General features: G+C 45.5%; 5 protein-coding genes across 8 annotated transcripts; 1 reads left to right on the top strand and 4 right to left on the bottom strand.

Moving 5' to 3' along the window:
• The first annotated feature begins 66 nt into the window (after positions 1–66).
• LOC109782166 (WAT1-related protein At3g45870) lies at positions 67–3,455 on the top strand. Of its 2 annotated transcripts, none has more exons than XM_020340762.4 (8): positions 67–640; positions 750–812; positions 889–1,005; positions 1,183–1,468; positions 1,574–1,729; positions 1,853–2,004; positions 2,313–2,768; positions 2,887–3,455. In XM_020340762.4, the coding sequence occupies exons 1-7, from the start codon at positions 384–386 to the stop codon at positions 2,479–2,481; spliced, it is 1,200 nt and encodes a 399-aa protein (XP_020196351.1). In that variant the 5' UTR covers positions 67–383; the 3' UTR covers positions 2,482–2,768; positions 2,887–3,455. The 2 variants fall into 2 exon arrangements, with proteins under 2 accessions (XP_020196351.1, XP_020196350.1); XM_020340761.4 differs by having other exon boundaries at positions 80–640; positions 2,890–3,455.
• A 702-nt stretch (positions 3,456–4,157) lies between these two features.
• On the bottom strand, positions 4,158–5,708 carry LOC109782167 (protein METHYLENE BLUE SENSITIVITY 1). Its single transcript, XM_020340763.4, has 2 exons — positions 5,215–5,708; positions 4,158–4,526 (listed from the first exon to the last, which is right to left on the bottom strand). The coding sequence occupies exons 1-2, from the start codon at positions 5,553–5,555 to the stop codon at positions 4,511–4,513; spliced, it is 357 nt and encodes a 118-aa protein (XP_020196352.1). The 5' UTR covers positions 5,556–5,708; the 3' UTR covers positions 4,158–4,510.
• Positions 5,709–6,493: 785 nt separating this feature from the next.
• LOC109782168 (peptidyl-prolyl cis-trans isomerase CYP19-4) lies at positions 6,494–9,251 on the bottom strand. 2 transcript variants are annotated; one of them, XM_020340765.4, is made up of 7 exons: positions 8,956–9,251; positions 8,659–8,731; positions 8,245–8,292; positions 8,131–8,154; positions 7,125–7,307; positions 6,941–7,016; positions 6,494–6,837 (listed from the first exon to the last, which is right to left on the bottom strand). In XM_020340765.4, exons 1-7 carry the CDS (start codon positions 9,052–9,054, stop codon positions 6,699–6,701), a joined length of 642 nt encoding a protein of 213 aa, XP_020196354.1. In that variant the 5' UTR covers positions 9,055–9,251; the 3' UTR covers positions 6,494–6,698. The 2 variants fall into 2 exon arrangements, with proteins under 2 accessions (XP_020196354.1, XP_020196353.1); XM_020340764.4 differs by having other exon boundaries at positions 8,941–9,133.
• Positions 9,252–11,753: 2,502 nt separating this feature from the next.
• On the bottom strand, positions 11,754–14,356 carry LOC109782170 (protein RER1A). The gene is made up of 3 exons (XM_020340768.4): positions 13,811–14,356; positions 12,558–12,738; positions 11,754–12,055 (listed from the first exon to the last, which is right to left on the bottom strand). Exons 1-3 carry the CDS (start codon positions 14,164–14,166, stop codon positions 12,008–12,010), a joined length of 585 nt encoding a protein of 194 aa, XP_020196357.1. The 5' UTR covers positions 14,167–14,356; the 3' UTR covers positions 11,754–12,007.
• Positions 14,357–14,441: 85 nt separating this feature from the next.
• On the bottom strand, positions 14,442–20,179 carry LOC109782169 (type 2 DNA topoisomerase 6 subunit B-like). 2 transcript variants are annotated; one of them, XM_073504995.1, is made up of 13 exons: positions 19,968–20,179; positions 19,801–19,883; positions 19,604–19,715; positions 19,446–19,529; positions 18,963–18,989; positions 18,584–18,695; positions 18,422–18,503; positions 18,143–18,163; positions 17,036–17,229; positions 15,931–16,072; positions 15,617–15,811; positions 15,379–15,498; positions 14,442–14,939 (listed from the first exon to the last, which is right to left on the bottom strand). In XM_073504995.1, the coding sequence occupies exons 2-13, from the start codon at positions 19,852–19,854 to the stop codon at positions 14,637–14,639; spliced, it is 1,446 nt and encodes a 481-aa protein (XP_073361096.1). In that variant the 5' UTR covers positions 19,855–19,883; positions 19,968–20,179; the 3' UTR covers positions 14,442–14,636. The 2 variants fall into 2 exon arrangements, with proteins under 2 accessions (XP_073361096.1, XP_073361097.1); XM_073504996.1 differs by having other exon boundaries at positions 19,801–19,878; positions 19,968–20,121.
• Between the last annotated feature and the right edge of the window lie 570 nt (positions 20,180–20,749).

Genomic DNA, 20,749 nt, shown 5'->3' on the forward strand with positions numbered 1-20,749 from the left:
CTCACACCGAACAGCACACGGTGGGTGCGTAGTTGCGTGCGTGGATGGAATATGCTTACCCGGCCCAAAGATTTCGTTCAGTCGTTCCCCAAGACAAATGGAACAGCTCACGCTACTCATGGCAGCGACCGTACTGCAGCATGTGATGTGCTACTGCAGAGGATCCTAACCCCTGCATACGGGCAGGTTGCGTGCGTGGAGCCAGCAGCCACCGGCCGCATACCTTCCCCCAATAAATCCGCCACGACGGCACGCAGGCGAAAAATCTGGAGTTTTGCTTCTCCTAGTCGTCGCCTCGTCGGAGCCCAGCAAGGCTGCTGGAGTAGTGGCTAGCGGCCGGCGCGCAGAGAGAGCGAGAGAGAGACAGAGGAGAGAGAGAGGGGATGGGGACGGAGCCGACGATGCTGCAGCGGTGGTCGTCGTCGATGTGGGGGATGAGCGGCGGCGACCGGCTGCGGCTGTGGGAGGACAAGGCGTGGCGGGCGCACGCGGCCATGGCCTTCACGCAGCTCGCCTACGGCGGCTACCACGTCCTCACCAAGTCCGTCCTCAACGTCGGCATGAACCAGATCGTCTTCTGCGTCTACCGCGACCTCGTCGCGCTCGCCCTCCTCGCCCCCGCCGCCTACTTCCGAGAGAGGTACGTCGTGCTAGGCGCCTCACCCCATGGCTGCTCTGCTCTGATCTGGACGAATTGACATCGAATTTGACTTGATACTCTTCGGCTGCGGATTCTGAATATCCCGCAGGAGGGTGCGGCGCCCCGTCACCCCGCAGCTGCTCGGCTCCTTCGCGCTCCTTGGATTCACCGGGTAATTTTCCCCCTCGTCCTCATGCTGCTGCTGATGCCTGATGGAGCAATAAGAGTCACATTCTGACGGCGTGCAGGATCTTCGGGAACCAGCTCCTCTTCCTGCTCGGCCTCGGCTTCACCAACGCCTCCTACGCCGCCGCGTTCCAGCCCGCCATACCCGTCTTCACCTTCCTCCTCGCCGCAATCGTCGGGTGAGCACTGAGCAATCAACCAATCAATCAACGGATGCACATACACGTTTCAGAGTTCTGACATCGCCTTGGATGCAAAATGCCAAACTGAACCGTAACAAACCCCGAAATGTCCCATTGCCGCGGATACACTTCTGGATTCTGATCAAATGCTGAACCAAAATGTTCTTATTCCAGTGTCGAAGTCATCCACGTCTTCACCAGAGACGGCGTCTTCAAGGTCGTCGGCACGGCCGTGTGCGTCTTCGGCGCCCTCCTCATGGTCTTCTACCGAGGCCCCTCCCTGATCGGCCTCGGAGGCGCCAATGCGCTGGCCGGCGCCGACGCGTCATGGAGCGGCAGTTCCTATCCTGCTCAGTGGCTGACGCCAGCCGTGCTCCAGTTCAGTTTTGGAACCTGGAACCTTGGTGTCCTGTGCCTCTTAGGCAACTGCTTCCTCATGGGGGCTTATCTTGTCATACAGGTAATGCGGAATGGGATTTGTTTTTAGCTTCATGATAGTTTTTTGCTCTTAATGAGAATTACATATATCTGAATTTGTGTCCTTTTCTGCTGTGACTGATTCCAGGCCCCGGTGTTAGTAAAATATCCTGCGAGCTTATCCTTGACAGCCTACTCTTACTCATTTGCCACCATCTTCATGGTGTTGACTGGGGTTTTTGCAACCAACGGGCTCCATGAGTGGGCGCTGACAGGGACAGAAATCATAGCCGTTCTATATGCTGTGAGTATCTGAACAATAATCTATGGCCGCCCTTTATGATTACATTAGAACTTGTATGACCATGCTATGATGTGCTAACCTCTCCGAGCTTGTTCTAACCACATTTCTTGCTTGCACCAACAGGGAGTTGTTGCGTCTTGTCTCAACTACGCAATCATGACTTGGGCGAACAAAATTCTTGGACCATCTCTGGTCGCCCTCTACAATCCGCTCCAACCAGCATGCTCTACCATCCTCTCAACTATTTTTCTTGGTACCCCAATCTATCTAGGAAGGTATGGACCAACCAACACTCTACCCTATGTGTTATTTGAATTATTTGAACATTGTCACATCATGAGTTGTCAAGTTTCGGGTCATTCGAATTGGTCATTTTGCATTGTGTTTATCGGTTGAGCTTGGTGCTCTTTCAAGCAAAATGATATGATATAATGGCAATGGTGCTTGGCGTAAACTGGTGTTGTTTTCCATGTATACCATTACTGAAATTTGACTTTTCTTGATTAGTTTGCCTCACTTATAGGCTACAGAATTCCCACGAATTTATGCAGAACTAAATACCCACCTTGTGCACTACCTGCAGCCTCATTGGAGGAGTCTTCATCATTGCTGGTCTATACCTGGTTACTTGGGCCCGTTACAATGAGGCGCAGAGAATACTGATGTCTGGTTATCTGAATCCTCTTCTTGTGGAGGTGGAGGATGCGCCAGCTCCCAAGAGACAGGAAAATTCCAGCTCAATTGATCCCTGATACTCAGACGAAGACTCCACTGTGTTTTTTTTCCAGAACAGCAGCAGCAGAATTACGTTGTATATTAGTATCAGTGCTTGTAGTTACCTTCTCTACCATTGGATTAAGTTGCATCATTAAGGCTCATACCCAAATACCCTCGACATAAGCTGGAATGGAAATGTGTCGCAATTATCGTTCTCCTAGCAGCCGCGGAAGATGCTACTGGCACTGGCTAACAATGTGCAATGATAGTTCAGTTTCAGCAGTTGTCTTCACGGGTCAAGGAACAGCTTCAGTGATCAAAGGTAATTACTTCATCCAACCCAACTTGTTAATAGTTCATTAGTTATCATCGTAATTGCTTAATTGGCATATGGCTGCCATGATTGCTGCTGTTAACTTGCATTTCATCTTCTGCTTCAGCAGCCTCTATTACTGCCTGGGAACCGACGCTGCAATACAGTATAAGCCAAACTGTTCTTCTGTTATGATTTCCAATTTCCGTCATGCCATACTTGCGAAGCAATTATGTCTGGAGCTCAGTGCATAAGTTGGAAAAATCAAAGTAGGAGCTCCAAATTCTTTGGCACATCAGGCCGCTTGAGTGTTCTTACTTTGCTTCTGTTGTATGTGCCTCCCTCTTATGTAAATTGTTGGCACGGTTACAAAACCATCTTGTGTCGCCCAACTTATGTTTTAGGGTATGTTTAGTTTGTGCCCAAGGTTGCCCCACCAAAGCATTGGCTAGCCAAAATTTTGGTTGAGGTTTTGGTTGCCCATGATTTGGCAACATTGGTAAGAAAAATGAACTAGAGTTGGCTAGAGTTCATTTGGCATGCCAAAAATTTGGCAACCATCCAAACAAAGACCAATCTTTGGGTCCAAAATTTTGATAAGGTGCACTTTGGCCACAATCCAAACACACCCTTACTCCCTTCGTCACTATTATGAGATGTTCCAACTTTTTTCTGATTCATATGTATATAGTCAAATTTTCGTGTGTTTGCTCTTCCGTATGCCATTTGTGAACGGAGGTAGTTCTTGGCCATGTTATTTTTCCTACAGTTTTTAGAGACAGGCTGCGGCGCCACCACCCACCAGCAAGGGTTCGCCATGACCTCACCAGAAATGGGGACAGCACAGCTAGCGTGAGAGGACGCAGCGGCTGTGGTGAGGAAGAAGAAAGCGCAGCATAGGCAATCCCACTTGGGGCTTGTTCGGTTGCAACAGGATTTGAAGGGGATTGGAATGGATTGGGAGGATTAAATCCCATACAGTCAAAATCCCACTCAATCCCCTCCAGGGCCTTACACAATTCCTACAACATTTATGCGCTCCAAACACCGCCCTTAAGCAGCACTGGTTACGCCAAGGGAACTCCGGCGTACTGATTCCAGTTAAATGCACAAACTAAAATACCACTATGTTGCTACATGCAAAACACAAGCGAGCTATGATGCAGTTACAGTGATGGTAACACAGAATGTTAAGCTCGTTTTAAAAAGCTGCCACCAGGTTTAAGTGGAGACGAAAAGTCACACCAGTGAATGGACCTTCGACCTCCAGGTAACAATTTACTACTTTCATGGCTGACATAATTTCAGCATCAATTCCATTCAATCAAAATGGTAGGAAAGTACTTCTCACCATTGCTTCAAGCATCAAAGATTCCATGCCATCAAAGTCACTAGGCGTGCTTCAAGCATATCATAATATCACATCATTGCAATGCCTCTTCAGTGGGCAATGCAATAACAAAAGTGCATCGACAACGCCAGACTATTCATCATTGTTATAAAGGGCAGCGTTCAGTTGAGGTGTTTATCCCCCAACATCAGTTGCCACACTTCTAGGTACCAAGCAAATTGACAGCAACCAGTTATTTAGGCTCAGTTTAGCTCATCCCAGATGTTCTGGAGCGCATAATATATCCGATTACAAGACAACCAAATATCTTAAAACGACCGACCAAACGAGACAGTGGTCATAACAATCCATTGCTACGGCAAACAGAGACTTAGAAGAGGCGCTTGAAGCTGTGGAGGCCTCATTTCTGTTCATCGCTGCAATGGCAGATTCATTCATCATCAAACTAAGGGCAGCAAGGCTGCCAGTGATACCACCAGGAGTATCAACCATACTCCCAGGATACCAATTCTGACCGATCGATCGATGATGCATAATGAACATGGCATAAGGAACCACATGGCACGAAGAAAAAGGAGAGTTGAGCATTCTAAAGCATGGACTTGTGTATGAAATCGACATCCCTCCCTTGCTAAAAAGGGGCAGCTTCATCAATAGCTGAGAATCAACGAGGTAAAATACTTCTTACGGCGCACCGAGGACACTAACACAAGCGCAAATCCCCGATTCACGCACTTTAGCCGCCAATTGGAGGAACTGGATCGGCAGCAGATCTTTTCAGATCGCTCGAGCGCCACTAGACATTAACATCAGCAAACAATTTGCCAGCATCTTAGAGTAGCGACAGGTAATTAAACATGGCGATGAGGCCACACGGCCTCAAGTATACAGGGAAAAGAAATCACGCGTCTATCACACGACGACACACCACACGCATCAGCAGCAGCAACAGCATCAATATTTTAGAGCAGCAGCAACGGCAGCATCAGCGGCAGTACTAAACTTAAGACAGCAGATGCAGGCGACGACCACGGCAGATCGGAGCGGACGACCATAGAGGGGTTTGGATGCAAGGTAGGGTAGGGTAGGGGGGGTTTAGATTACCCCGTCTTCTTGAGGCTGCCGCGGATGCCGGGCTTGGGCTTGGAGGTGGAGGCGACGGCGGCCGCGGCGGGCGCGGCGGCGGTGGAGCCGTGCAGGTTGTTGATCTTGTCCGGGTCGAAGGGGAGCTTGGGGTGGCGCGCCTCGTGGTGGATCTGCATCGACTTGACGTCGGGGGCCGTCACCTTGCAGAGCGGGCACTCCATCTTGGCGTGGCCGCCCTTCTCCTGCCCGAGCCGGTCCTTCTGCCCGGCCTTGCCCCCGCCGCGGTTGGTCGTCGCCGCGTCGATCTTCGCCGCGATCTCCTTGGCCGTGTGCTTCTTCGGCTTCGCCTTGCCCGTCATCTCCGACGAGGAGGCCGGTTCCTCCCGACGGCCCGCTGGAGCTCTCGCTTTCCGCCGCCGCCGCCGCCGCCGGCTCTCCTAACCCTACTTGCTGCGCTTGTCTTCTTTGCGTTTGACGGGACGGGGGTTGGGGGCGGCTCGGGTGCGGATGGGGGGCGCCAATTATTAGGCCCCCTGGGGCGCGCTGCTCCGCCCGCTCCGCCGTCCGATCTGGAGCCAGCGGCCCTGATGGCCCTTCTAGGATTCCTCCTTTTTTTTTATACTATGAAAGATGGAAGAAAAATATGTTGGTTGGATGGAAGATGCGGCTTCTAGGGTTGCTCGCCGTGTCTTTGCATAACTCATTTTTTTTTCTATTCTTTATTTAAGCCACGGGCTCTATTCGTTTTTTATGTATTCATTCATTTATTTATTTATTTATTTTTAGGGGATGTATTCATTCATTATAGTGTCTCTCGTACGAGAAAAGGAGGATTGTAGATTATCGTATGAGAAAAAGGAACGGGATTCTATCGTATGAGAAACGTAGTGGTGGACAATATTTCTGTTTCTGCGAGGGAAAGGGAATACTGCAGCACGCGTCAAAGGAAAAAAGAGAATATTGCCGTATACTGTGTAGTGGTGGAGGTTTGTTGGAGATTCCTCTACGGGGCAGTGGTGGAGCTTCGTCTACAGAAAGGCGCAGCATTTGCATAAACCAATAGGGACAGTGCTTCAACTGTTTCTTTATATAAAGGTAGGAGATGTTCCTCTAGAGATTTTCACAGTACAAAATTACTACGAGACTCATGCGTTTCTAACAAAGGTATCGGCCAACAATCTTGCAGAACTAAGCGGGAATATTTGCTTGCTGATGATCATTTATCGTTCAAATTAAAAGGCGCATAACGGCAATGTCTCTAAGGTAAATAACCCCAGCAAATATGCAGCAAAAGAGATACTGACAACAGAACGGTGGTGTATGATACCTTCAAAGTTGCCAGCCAGATCACGGGTAAGCAAGTCATTGTACTTTTTTATAGTAAAGAGGAAAAAACTTGCCGTCTAAATTCACACGGAAGTACACGAAAACAGTCCGGATAATAACGCTTCTACAACGGAAACTAGTCACCGTAGCTTTCCACCAGAGACCGTTTCAGGTCATCACAGCGGCACTTCCCCGCTGTCAGCAATGACAACTTTGCTCTTTGGTGTCCCGTTCTGCTTGCCCTCGGCCTCGACCTTGTAGACCACGTCCATTCCAGACAACACCTTGCCGAACACGACGTGCTTGCCATCCAACCTAGAATACAGAGTGTATATCATCAACAACAAAGTCCCAACTCCCAACAGAACAAAAGGTTTAGCACAAATTACTGCGATTACAAAGCATCGTGAAGAATTACCAGCTCGTAGTTACAGTGGTGATGAAGAACTGGGATCCGTTGGTATCTCTCCCAGCATTGGCCATGGAAAGGTAGCCTGCACCGACAACCAGTCAATGAAAAAGGAGGATGGCTTAACCAGGGCTATCATTCTAACGGAGCTCTTCCAGTTGCAAAATGGATTTCAAGAAACAAGGATCATTACCTGGTCCAGTGTGCTTGAGCTTGAAGTTCTCATCGGCGAACTTTGTGCCGTAGATTGATTCACCACCCCTTCCATCACCAAGAGTGAAGTCGCCTCCTTGGATCATGAAGCTGGGGATAATTCTGTGGAACGAACTCCCCTTGTAGTGGAGAGGTTTGCCGCTGTTGCCCATACCTTTCTCTCCTGTATGACGATTAAGTGGGGCATGGTCAGCAACCACTAGCAGACATCATAGAGAGAAGCTACTATACAGATTGTATTACTAATAAAGCAGATATTCTGAATATAATGAATATGCAGTAAATAGTGATAGGCTTTCGTAATACTCTATGTTGGAATATGAACTTATGAAGAGTGTAACGACAGTTATCCACCTTTCTTTTCATGAAGTAAAATATACTTAGACTAGGCACTAGACAACTACGAACTCAGCCAGTTACTTAATTTCTTCTCTTTTTTCATATTGACATTCATATTTAGGCACTTGTATGGTAGAGCAAGGGATGAACAATCAAAATTCTGCACACAGGGCTACTCCTTGAGACCGTGCAGAACTTACAACATAGAACCTTCAATTATGCTCGAGGGGGTTTGGAATTTAAACAGATGATCCCCAAAACTTTGCAGGAAAACAGGCTGCCACCATTCTCTCTACATTCTTGTGTCTAGAATGGTAAACTTGGATTTGAAATAATGAGGAAACAATACAGGTAGATTCCTTCTCTTCAAGGAAAAAGGTAAGCACAGCTTTGCCATGTTACAAGCATAGCATGCATCAAATGAGTTATATAATTTCCATTGTGCAATTATGTTTTGACTTTCTGAGGAAGGCAATTATATTTGATTGGCTAAATAACTTGAAGATTAGCCAAAATAACAAGTAACAGTAATTGGATAGAGCAGATTTTATTCCAAACGCCAGCCTTGCCATCAGACTAATCATCTGGAAACTCCAACAAGCAGACGGCGTAAAGAATGTAACAGCGCAAGTAGTACGGAAGCATACCTGTGCAGAGTGCTCTGAAGTTCTCTGTAGAACAAAAGATATCAAGCCATTAGCATTTCTGTCATCCAGTAAATGAGTACATGGTTTGTAACTCGAACAGTAAGGAGATGATACCTGCGGTTTTAGGAACAGCCTTGCCGAAAAGTCCCATGACAACCCGACCTATGACAATTCAGAATCAATTTAAATGCCACCGGATCAATCAAACAATGGAAAGAGATGCACAATAAGAACATACATGAATAGCACACCAGTGAATATTTTTCTCACTTATAAACATAAAACAAAATTAGGCGCGGTGCAGCCATCTAAACATGAAAATTCAATTTCAATGTCGATCTCACAATTTTTTCAACGATCCAAAGCAAAAGGAATCACTCAACGTCTAACTACAAACCGGGCTTTCTAGGCCAGGAAACAGGCATGCGATATTGGTTGTATCAGTAGCAGTCTACTGTCTGCCCCATGCTGGGATGATACATCGCGCTGATCTGAAAATAAATCTGCGGCCAGGGGTTCAGCACAGACCTGCGGGCTTGCCGTCGATCTCGATGTCGAAGTAGACCTTGTGCGTCACCTCAGAAAGGTTGGATTTCTTGCCCTGAAAACAAGGAAGAAAATCGTAAGTACGCATCCCATACAGAGACACCAACCACATCAAACCCTAACACATATAAGCCGTCCGGATCCGCGGCAGACAGGTTCAGACATCAGCGCGAGGGCAACGATTAACCGTATCAGAGAAACGATCAGATCGGCGAACAAATCGGCAAGCGGAAAAGTAAGGGGATGGGTTCGCGGTAGACGGACGAGGTGGATGAGCACCTGGGCGAGCACCAGGGTGGCGGCGACGAGCGCCAGCCAAAGGCACAGGTGCGCCGGGGCCCTCGCCGCCGCGCTCCGCCTCCACGCCCTCATCGCCATCTCGGATCGTATCGCCGCGGACGAGAGAGAAAGAGAGGGAGAGAGCAGATCTGTTTACTCGTTCCACTACGCAGTCTCCGAGAGGGAGAGTCCACGGGCGAGATAAACAGAGCTGCTCGTTCGGCTGACAGGTGGGGTCGAACAGTCAGACCACGGCCTCACAAGCTGCTCGCCCCCGACCGCACCCATGACTGCTCTTTTGCTTTGCAACAGCAACTCCTAGCACCAAATTCCACTCCTCCTCGCATAAGGAACACTAGATTCCACTCACTTTATATTCTATCAACTTCTTATAACTACAAAATATGATTAAAAAAATCACCAAACTTCTGAAATTTCGGTAATTTCAGTGGGTACCAAAATATAAACCCTACTGCTAACTCTTTTTCCCTGTTATGCAAAAAAACTCTTTCTCTCTCTTCTAACACTATTTCACCCTTCACAAAGAAGCACACAAGTATTTTGACTCTTTTTAGAGAGTTGATCCACCGTTCAAAACTAAGTGTCGTGGTATTGAACTAAAACCATAACACTTATTTTGAAACGGATGGGGGTAAACAAGAATTATGTTCATGAAAATAATACATTTAGATCTTGCGGTTAATTAAGAACTTGGGTTTGTTACAGCTCTATCATGTTGGGTCTAGTAAGTAGGTGTATCACGCGTTTGTTGTGATTACTACTCCCTTCGTTATTAAGTATCATCGGTCCTTATAAAAAGACACCCTTGCAGAAAAAATAGAAATACATTCAAAATCTTAGGGGAGCCGAAGTCTTCTTCGTCCCGCATCCATCGGCGGCGTGTCGTGGGCATAGCTTGATGCCGCTTCTAGGCCTTCGCATCGACGATCCTAACTTTTTGAAATCCATGAGTTTGTAGAAGCAACGGTCGGGAAGTCGTTGATGCAGACTAGGAAATGCTGACAACCCGGAGAAAAGGATGTCGATAAGGGGTTGTACAATCTCCGAGTACCACGAAAGCCGACCAAATCTAGATAAGATCCACCGGATACCTAAACCGTCTGGAATCCAAACGACTCGTCAAATATATAGCTCCACTCGTGCTCCACCAACGAAAACACACACAAATGAAACGGGGAATAGGGCCCTCCACCAGCGAAAAAACATGCCCTCCACCCGCATAGAGAATATCATTCCTACTCTGGGGCAACGCGGTCGCTTCACTGCCCCAAACCACATACAAAGATTCTCTAAAGAAGACCTGAAACAAAACACCCATGCCGTTGTACGATAGGTTTGGATCTGATGCTGAACTCGCCGCCGTTCAAAACAATGCACAGAAGCCCGACCAGGTTGGGTCACCGATGAAGACCTCCACACTGGATTCCTTCGGTCGACGTTGGCTTCACCAACGCCAATGTCGTGCATCGCTTGACAAAGGCTGACACTCGAGCACACATCTCATTTGCCGTTTCACAACAACCCTCCAACGCCTCAGAGAAGGCCCCCGATCCAGGCCTCCCCGCCCCCGTCGGTGTCGCACGGGCTTTACTCGGCGACGAGACGGATAGACGTGGCAGCCAGGGTTACTTCTCCGCCTGTGTCTTAGGAAAAAAGCGCTCTGAGAAACAAGGAACTGGATTTTCTTCTGGTTTACTAACCAATCGGTAACTCCATCAGATTCCTTTTATTCATGATCTCATGTTCTTGTATGTTATGAGAGCAAATATGCCATACAGAGTGGTTGATCTACAATTTTCAGATATACTACAACACATACTGCGTTTTTGCAACGACAAGTCATTGTATTGCCGCAAAAAGAAAAACGACAAGTCATTGTAGTCAGGCGTAACAAATGTGAATAGTAGCAGAGAAACTCTATGAAATGACGGGAGTACCAACGATTGCTGCACAAAGCCAAACCTCTGGGAAATGAAGAAGTGCTAACAATCGTTGCACAAGCCACATCGGTTCTGATTGTCAAGTGACTCGTGAGGAAGAAAAGAGAGAAGGGGCCTACTTGCTCCAAAAAATTCTCAAAAACACATGAACAAGAAAAAAGTAGGGTTAGAGTGCTGTGTCCTCTTTAATCCTACTCCTTCCGTTCCTAAATACAAGTCTTTTTAGACATTTAAAATGGACTACAACATACGGATGCATGTAGACATATTTTATAGTGTAGATTCACTCATTTTGCTCCGTATGTAGTCACTTGTTGAAATCTCTAAAAAGACTTACATTTGGAAACGGAGGGAGTACAAAATTACAAAACTACATGAATTCAGATAAACCATTGTTTGATAGCACGGGAAAAGCAAAAGAAATTCCACCAATTTTCCTCCAAGATAGAGTGCAAAAGAATCCCAAGTAAGAGTTCCTTGGATTTCAATCCAGCGAATCAAATAACGACCAACATAGGGAAAGTTCTAAGGATCCAAATCCTCCACAAATTCTACTAAATGCCTTCGAATCAAAGGAGCCGTGGCAAATTTCATCCATGAAATCACTTTGCACAGGGAGCGCGACCAACATTGCCCAGTTTTTTAACAATCGATGGTGTTGTCTAGTATTGGGCCTCAAGAAAAGAAAAAATGTTGCCTAGTATTGGACCAAATCTGAACTTTGCATATATTTGAACGGCAAAAAATGAACATATAAGAAAAGTCACTGAAATCATGTGTTGCAGAAGCAAATTGCAGAGATCCTACAGGAAATGGAGTAGGTGGTAGCAACAAGAGTTGCACGAGTCCCAACGGTTTTGATTTGCATTGCACACTCTCACAGTACTACAACAGAATACGTGACAAATGATCAGAGTACGGAAGCTACTACTGATCTACTACGCAGAACAAGGTATCACCAACCAATGAAAAAGTTACTAGTTTGTACATTCACTGTCAGTAGTTGTACTAATAAAACCACCATGCCAGCACCATCATCTGATTATCTGTCGCCTCGCAGAAGAGCGACACAGGGATTTGGCATCTGCGCATCAATCTTTGGATCCACTGGTTGATGGGCCTTTCTTTCCTCCGTACTTCTGCATTGGAAATTGCAAGCGAAGATTAGTAAGCCGAAATATGGTAACTTCGCTAACTTTTGAAGTGGATATCCCAGGGAGAATATGCTGGTATGGTGTTAAAAAGCTTGCTAATCCATGGTGGACCAATATAATGCATCATATGACCAGTTAATAATGACATGCTAGCTCCTGAGCTCCTAAACATATACTCCCTCTGTAAACTAAAGTAGTGATCTAAACGCTCTTATATTAGTTTACGGAGGGAGTATAGTTTACTCCAGATCAAAGTAAATGGAAAATTCAATCGGGAAGCATTCACAGGGTTCTATTCTGACTGCCTCACGGCACCAAGTAGTACAAGTGACACTGGCAACTGTGCATCAATGATCAATCGGCATTAAACATGTAATGACTGACCGGGCATGGAAACAACTTTGCAGATATTGCAGAAAGCACGGTCTACTTAAGTTTAAAGCAGCTGAAGAAACTAATTAACTTCCAACCAGCAGCAAACTCGTACCTGCTTCCCCATGCTGAATGGGACATACTTGTATTTGACCATATGTAAAATCTGCCGCTTCATTGTCAGGACAAAGAGCACAATCCAATAGCAGAGTAGTATTGGCCAGAAGACTGGAACATCAAATACCGAGAAGAATGTCATGACAAAAGCAACACAGAAGGCTTTTGTGATGGCATACCTGAAAAGAGCAGCAGTAGGTTAGTGTAGTTTTTGTACATTTGCACTGCACACAGCATAACAGACGGACAAAGGCCGCGAACCCATAGACACCAGAAAACAAAATCTTTTCAAACTAGTGCCTATTCCATACCATCAACATAGTTATTCCATAGAAAAAACGTTACTTCATGTGCTCCAAAAGCAGCTAATGTATGTTTCCATTGAGCTTGCTGGGGAAAAGCAGTGATGCTACAGAAGCAGTTTGTGAACTTAATCTGTAGCACGTGAGCAAAGTAACTGGAAAGAGATTGTCTGTGTGATCCCATCTGAGCTTCTGAACCATACAACAGCAGAATAAATACCACTGAAAGAACATCACAATCTCTAGAAAAGCAATGCGGCAGAGCAGTTAACATATACTACTTGCAAATTGGAAAGAGATTGATTGTAGAATCCCATCTGAACTTCTGAACCATGCATACAACGCTGAGACTACCACCGAAAGAACACTACAATGACTTAACAAGGAGTTCTTTTTCTTTACAAAGTGGAAGGTTAACAGCTCTTCATAGGGAAGCAACAGCAGTTAACAAGATGGAACTTGCACAAAAGCGCAAGAGCTCACCTAGAAAACGCAACATATCCTTTCCAGAATATGCAACCTTAGGTCGCTGCACTACAAAAGTTCAATTGCACAGAAGTGCAAGAGTTCACCTAGAGTATATGCAATCCTAAGCAATTGCACTGGAAAACTTTGTCAGCAAGTGGCTCCGACTATGAAAGGAAAACCCTCAAGCAGGTCAACAAAATGGGTGTACCACATCTAACGTAGGAGCTGGCAAGGCACATGAATTAGCAAGGCTGTATAAATGTTCCAGCTATCCACCCATTTACAAATGGGTTGTTGGTGAGCCCACTTGCTGGCAGGCGAATCTTGCGAAACTGCCGGAAAAAAAAAGCGAGCTGTTCGATCAAATCTGGGTCTCGAGAAGGGTACTGCATCTGATCTCGAATTCAGCACCAATTTCACGCAATCGAATCAAAGGGGACCGGAGACGAGAAGGGGGCAGCAGAAGAGATGGATATACTACCAGAACTTGAACTCGGGGAGGCGGCGGATGAAGGGCTTGAACTCGTCGTTGCCGCGGGTGGGGAGCGCGGGGCCGGCCTGGTCGAGTGCCTCCAGCTCCGGGTCGACCATGGGGGAGAGGAAGCCGATGAGGAGGTTGAGGAGGTAGATGCCGAGGCCGTAGGAGACGACGTAGAAGCCCTGGACGTAGTAGACCCGCAGCGCGTAGACGGCGGCGGCCAGCAGCGTGCCCGCCCACCGCCCCGCCGTGTGCGGCGCCGCCCGGTCCAGGTAGTGCTGGAACGCCCGCGCCGCCTCCGCGCGGTACCGCTCCGCCGCCGAGGACGCGCCCCCGCCGCCGCCGCCGACGGGCTCCATGGTCGTCGCTCGCCGCCTGGGTTGGGGATTTCTGGGGGATGGGGGCGAGCCGGTCGGTGGGGTGGGCTGGGTTCCGTGCGTGCGTGGGTGTGGGAGGAGGACCGGTCAAGCGGTGCGCGAGCGGAGCCTTCACATGCTGTAAAGCGAAACGCGGGTTCGGCTCGGGCACACCCACACGCATCCGTGCACCGCTGCCCTCCCAGTCCCACGGGGGAATAATCTCCGTGGAATTTCTGGGAAGGTTCCCGTGTTTTTCCATCTAAAACAATGGGAAATTTGTACCAAATTTTAGCTTGGATCTAGGTCAAATCTGTTTGAATTTAACCAAATTCATACAAAATATGGTAACATCTCGTACGACATATATGTGATGTTTATACATTTACGGGAGAAGGAAGCAACGACGCTTGTCAGCGTACATAAACTTATCTAGCACGGCTGTCGTATCATACTCCTAGTTGACTACGATGCTAGAAATCAAAAATCATGTCGTCGTCTCCATCTTCCTCGTCGAGCAGCGGGCTGTCTTCATCCAGCTTCTCGCACTCGAACAGGTAGGGCGGCGCGCCGTCCTCGGCCTTCTCCTTGCCGTCGCCCATCTCTATGATGCGGGCCATCCTGTCGCCGATGCAGGACCTGACCGCCCCTTCCGAGACGTCTTGACCGGAGCCCAGCCCGAGGAGCGCGGCGCATTCGTCTCGGAACTCCCGGTCGTTGGACGACGAGATCAGGCCGGCGATCGACTGCGCGAGGTCGGGGACGTACTCGAGGATCTGGAATGGCATGAACAGCGCGTTACCACAATGCTTTGCTTGTCGTCAGTTCAGGTAGCAAGGTGCAGCAAACAGAAGTGGTTAGTGAACAGTACTAGGAAGTTGTAGGTAGCCTGTAAATATGATACAGAGCTCACTACCAAGATGAACTGGAATGGCATTAACAATTTCTTTCGGGGATGAATGAAATGGATCAGTATGAAAGGAAGTGTAGTTAGCTGCCACTGTAAACCAACCAAACTTCCAACCATGTCCTGGTGATACCTACTGCAAGAGTAGCTGAGGACATACTTGGAAGTTGTGGTTCTATTTTACAGAGCTCATTATCAAGATGAACCAGACTGGTGCTTACGCTTATTTTCATGGAAAGGGGAGTCAATTCACAACAAAGTCTTCACAAATATGCTGGTTAGCAGAAAACATGTACAGTAACACATACCTTCTTTCCATGACAACTGATAAACTCTCCTGCATGATTTGCTTTCAGGTTATGCAATGCAAGCTTAAGTGCCTTCCTCACAACATATTTATCTGGTTCAGATCTCTGCCATTCTTGTACTGTAGCTAAAGCAAGTCAAGGATAACTGGAGAAAAACAATTGGGAAAAACCCATGCTGAATATCCACGCCCAAACAACCAATAGAAAATGAAAGTATGCGCAAAACGAGAGCTGGATATATTCCATGGTAAGTGTGAATGGCAATATCAACACGAGCAAATGTCAGGTTATCCCACTCAAGCACAGCATTTCCTTCGTCATCCATGAAACCTCCTTTTAACTTGAAACCGAAGCTTTGCCAGTCCATACTCATGAGCACATTGAAGGATGACTGTGAAATGGGGCAGGGTACGAAGTCTTGAAAATGCAAAACCTGCAATAGACCATTCACCATCCGTCAGAAGCAATGAGCTCGGTTGAATCATATGAGTAGTAAAATGCAAGTATGTAACTGCAAAGACAGATTCTGTAACTCAATGGTTTGATGTAAACCTGAGTAGATGAACAATTAACCATCCAACAACTCAAATCAGATGCAGTATGCGCAACCATTATGGCTATTTCAACAAGTAGCCCTTTATCTCTTCTTCTGTCTGAATTCTTGGCAGATCCAGTTCCAACCTTCAGACGATCTCTGACATGAGAGTCAGAAAGCAGAAGAATAAACTTAGAGATTATGTCTAATATGTCAGAACAGCAATATGAAGAATTCATCATACCAGAATTATATAATATGCATGTGCTATCCATTAGTATGCCAGGGGTTGAATATAATGACTACAGACTAGATAACAGCTTGGAATTAGGAGCCAAGCACATGCATAGCAGAAGCCTGAAAGTGACCGTGCTTGGGTGTGGGCAACGAATGTAATAATCCAGTATATAGCTCATAATACATCTAGTTGTAATAATGTCACATGGGCCAACATAATGGTTTTCTCTCATACACAACTGAAAACGATAAGGCGTACATCAGTATATAGCTCAAACGCAAAGTTTTGATGACTTCCAGTGTAAAAATATCCATGCCTTCAACTGTAAATATGTTTGACACATACATGCAAGAATCAGTTACTGTAAGACAATTTTCAGTACCAATTCTCAATTGTTTTTCCTATTTCTATCTGACACTGAAAAAAAAATGTACATGAGCACGAATTCACAATGAAGAAACTGAGTGATCTGGTTAACAAGGTGGATCAACTACGAAATGCAAATAGAAAGCAAATGAAAGATCTCCAAGCATATCATTCAGTCTAGATATAAGTGCGAGAAAAAAAAATAAAGATGTGTCCTAGTGATAAATAAGTACTACTGAAAGCCAAGATATCACATATATACATATTAACTATGAAACTGAAAAAAGGATGAAAGAGTCTTAAAATAATTACAAACAGAATATAACAGAGGTATGCTCTTTTTAGGAGAAAAAGAACAAAAATCGCACAATTCTGCTCTAGACGCGTTTAGGTAATAGTAGGGTGATTTCAGAATGCCAATTGTGGATCATGTATGGGCAGTTTGAGCAAAACAATGTTGGCATCCTACATGAAAATATGTCTAGCAGCCATATCAAATTGAACAGTGAAAGTTTTACCTATTCATACAACATGCATCACACTTGTCACATGTGTTCCCATGTGAGAGTGCATAATCTTCAAGACCAGAAACTAGCTGCTCAATACTTGATGTGGCAATAGAAAGATGGGTATCATCAGATTCATTTGGCAGACGAACATTTCTTGATCCAGAACTTATTGTTTGCTCAATAGAGAGCTCAATTGCTAAGTTCTGAGTAAGTACACATAAGATAATCAAACAAGCAATCAAGAGGCCAGGCTAAGAAGAAAGGAAGAGGCAAGAACAGAGAGATGCTACAATTTCATGCCTACTGGATGTTCAACAATAAAAACTGGAAGTATGCCACAACCACTCAAGAGGTCAGGCTAAAGACATCACATATGCTTATCTATTATAAACTTATTCTTCAGTTAAACAAGAACACATACTTGGAAAAAAATGGAATCATTGCTGGAATAATGGTATAAGTATATCTCTACTGAATCAGCAGGGATATTGGTTTCAGTGCAGAAATCAGTAGATCTTCATATGAGCAGGTTCCACATATGTAAAAAGCATGGACATCAGTATACACCTTACAAATCTGTGTGTGGTCAATCCAATTTTCATTGATTATGTCTTGTCATTACCAAGATCAAACGTATGTGAATTTTGGCAAATGTATCCATACTTTTTCACCTGAAGCCTGTTGAGAACTTTCTACATCTACAGGAACCTCCTAATGCTAGGGTTATGTACTTTTGGTGTTTCTCATTGTACCATATAGAACATGACATTTTCAACAAATAAAAGACCACATATGACTCATAAACTAGAATGCAATTTGAGTAAGATAGTCCTTTGAACAAGAAAGACTAAAGTTTAACATGCCCATAATAAACAGCATTTTGGTAATAAACAGCATTATTACTGCTACTATATACATGTATCCATATAGTCACTGTGATATGTAGGCACTGGGCACTTTGAGTTGTGGATGCAATGACTTAAGATTAAAGGGAATGCGGAAGGAAAAGAATTGGGATGTGATTGATGAGAAGATGGATACTAACAGTGGCAAGGAAATCATATGAAATGATGTATAAATATATGTTGTGAAAATATAGCAGTACAGAATACTTACAGCTGCTCTTAGCACGTGTACCTGCATAGGTGAATGTGAAAATGGGTAAGTCGGATAATATATGAGCCATCATCAAAGAAATAAATGTTAATCACAATACCACACATGTTAACAATTATGCCATATTTGAGTTACTTTCTTCAGGAAGTATTTATTAGAAATTCATGATCGGGATTCTAATATTGACAGGGATTACATATCACAAGGCTAAACTATTGGCTAACATTGACCATAAATGTGGTAAAAAAGAGAGAAACATAAACATTAAGCAAGACATACCTTGCGTGCAAAACCAACCAGCCATAATATGAAGTCATCAATATCAGCGTCATTTGAAAGGCAAAGACATACTTCAGTTCCACTGCTTTGACAAAAGGCATATATGATTCAACTGACCCCAGTATATGATGGATGATATCAAACTGACAAGAGATGGCCTGCCTGAATTTTGCATTATTCTTGTATGTGGTAGCCATCTTGCTGCATCTTGTACTTGAAGATGCGTTCTCATGAAGATTAAATCGGTAATGATAAATAGCTTTGTCATTGGTTCCTACAAAATGGAGAAAGGCAAGAACCCATCAGCGGCTTTCCTGATATCACAATATCACTAACCAAATAAAACCTTCTCTGCAAACATATTTGTGCCCCTTCCATTCCCTTTTGGAGCCATTTTAGAACGTGTGCGACCAGTATTTACAAAACAACTGACCACCAATGTACACAAAAGAACTGAGATTCTAACATACAGCAGGAAATGGTGTATAAGTGAAAAGGAACAGTGAAGAAGTGTAATGCATCAAGGAAACAGATAGCGTACCAGTAGTTGTGATTAAGAGGGTACCATCTGCAGATAAAGAGAAGCTGTGTCAGACAGAGAAAGCTGAACCTAAGAACAAGAAATATTGCCAAGACTAAACCAAATGAATATCTGAAAGAAATCACATGTCACATCGCAGTTGGTACACCTGAAAACTGTTTTGAAAGTTGGAAGTGTGGATGCCACTGCTCATTTCTAGACTCATCTGTCAATTCATTTCAAAGGTAGTGATAATTTTTATAGGAAAAGGTGGCGTCTAACAAACTAATGTTGATGGCATGACCGCATGAGCACCTGATCATCTACACATCTCTCACGCATGCTCTAACAGGCTATAACTGAAGATGGAACCTAGGAGAGAACTTACTGACATTGTTACTAACTAGGGACATTTCCAATACATTAGAACCGAACTTTTCATGCAAGTTGATTAGATTAGCATCATGAAACAAAATTCTTGTGCACGAGCAGGTGAGCACATACCCCATTTCTCCAGGGGGGTCTCGCGCGCCAGGGCATCCAGCTCCAGGAACTCCTCCAGCTTGCTCCCGACTCCAGTGTCCGAAACTGCATCAGTTCACACAATTGGGGACCGAACCAAATGTAAGCGGAAGGAACGGTGCCTCGGGCTGCTAGGTTACCGGAGACGCGCAGGGCCGAGGATGCGGCGGGGTCCGAGGGACCCTTGAGGGAGACTGCGAGCCGGCACGGCGACTCCGACATCCGGCACCGCTGCACCGCCCAGCAAATCAACTGAAACGGAGACGCGAGACGAGCTGTGAGGAAGGAAGTAGAAGGGCGGAACCGGGGTGGATTTTGAGATGGGAGACGGGATTACGGAGTAGAGGAGCTTCCGGTGTGGGGAGGAGGAGGAGGAGGACGGGGACGGCATGGAGGCGGAGGGGGAAGACGCCGCCTGCTCTGGGGGTGTAGAGTAGGGGTTTGTGAATTGTGGTGCCGCGCTGCTGCTGGGGAGCAGAAGGGCGTGGGTTATGAAATTTTTACCGTGAGCGCGTGGATCGCAAGGACAATGCCGGCCGCCGCTCGCCGGAGCTCTGCCGCCGTCGACGTTCGCACCGCCTCTTTTTCCCGAGTGTATGGGACTGAGATGGTGGCACGCGATAGTAATATGGGACAAGGTATAAGGGCCTACATAGAAAATGGGATCAGTGGTGCCACAGACCTTTTCTATCTAGCAGGTTACATCTGATTACCATGAAAACAACTAAAACCACGATAAAAATTATGAAACAGAGTAGGTAACATATACTCCCTCTGTTTCTAGATGTAAGTCTTTGCAGAGATTTTCACTATGGACAACATACAGATGTATCTAAATGCATTTTAGAGTATAGATTCACTCATTTTGCTCCGTATGTGGTCCATAATGGAATCTCTCCAAAGACTTATATTTAGGAACGGAGGGAGTATTTTAGAATGCTGATAACTACCCAACGTCGAACGTCAGATAGGTGACCATAGCAAAATCAACATTTTTTATACTTCCTCCGTCCCAAAATAAGTGACTCAACTTTGTACTAGCTGGGACGGAGGGAGTAGCAATTAATATTTCTTGAGATGGCAAATTTAATGAGCAAGAAATGGCAAAATCCATCTTAGTATATTTTTTGCCAGAAAATTGCTATGCTTATGAAAAATAACATCATCCTTGCATCAACTAAAATGCCATAAAAATGTTCGTTTTCCATATATACGTACCTGATGATCATGTACTTATCATATCCGCATGTTTTAAACAGTAAATTTAAAAAGGTAAACGACTCTTG

This window comes from Aegilops tauschii, chromosome 7, assembly GCF_002575655.3.
Source record: "Aegilops tauschii subsp. strangulata cultivar AL8/78 chromosome 7, Aet v6.0, whole genome shotgun sequence".
NCBI lineage: Eukaryota > Viridiplantae > Streptophyta > Magnoliopsida > Poales > Poaceae > Aegilops > Aegilops tauschii.

Coding starts and splice junctions, on each gene's coding strand:
- LOC109782169 (XM_073504995.1), bottom strand. CDS start 19,854: ATGCCGTCCCCGTCCTCCTCCTCCTCCTCCCCACACCGGAAGCTCCTC. Junction 19,530..19,603: donor CTCGGCCCTGCGCGTCTCCG/GTAACCTAGCAG, acceptor GAACTGATGCAG/TTTCGGACACTGGAGTCGGG. Junction 18,696..18,962: donor CCTCTTAATCACAACTACTG/GTACGCTATCTG, acceptor TCCATTTTGTAG/GAACCAATGACAAAGCTATT.
- LOC109782167 (XM_020340763.4), bottom strand. CDS start 5,555: ATGACGGGCAAGGCGAAGCCGAAGAAGCACACGGCCAAGGAGATCGCG.
- LOC109782168 (XM_020340764.4), bottom strand. CDS start 9,054: ATGGCGATGAGGGCGTGGAGGCGGAGCGCGGCGGCGAGGGCCCCGGCG. Junction 8,732..8,940: donor CCCAGGTGCTCATCCACCTC/GTCCGTCTACCG, acceptor CCTTGTTTTCAG/GGCAAGAAATCCAACCTTTC. Junction 8,155..8,244: donor GGCTGTTCCTAAAACCGCAG/GTATCATCTCCT, acceptor TTTGTTCTACAG/AGAACTTCAGAGCACTCTGC.
- LOC109782170 (XM_020340768.4), bottom strand. CDS start 14,166: ATGGAGCCCGTCGGCGGCGGCGGCGGGGGCGCGTCCTCGGCGGCGGAG. Junction 12,739..13,810: donor CTCCCCGAGTTCAAGTTCTG/GTAGTATATCCA, acceptor TGCTCTTTTCAG/GTATGCCATCACAAAAGCCT. Junction 12,056..12,557: donor CATTCAGCATGGGGAAGCAG/GTACGAGTTTGC, acceptor TTTCCAATGCAG/AAGTACGGAGGAAAGAAAGG.
- LOC109782166 (XM_020340762.4), top strand. CDS start 384: ATGGGGACGGAGCCGACGATGCTGCAGCGGTGGTCGTCGTCGATGTGG. Junction 813..888: donor GCGCTCCTTGGATTCACCGG/GTAATTTTCCCC, acceptor GACGGCGTGCAG/GATCTTCGGGAACCAGCTCC. Junction 1,469..1,573: donor GGGCTTATCTTGTCATACAG/GTAATGCGGAAT, acceptor GACTGATTCCAG/GCCCCGGTGTTAGTAAAATA.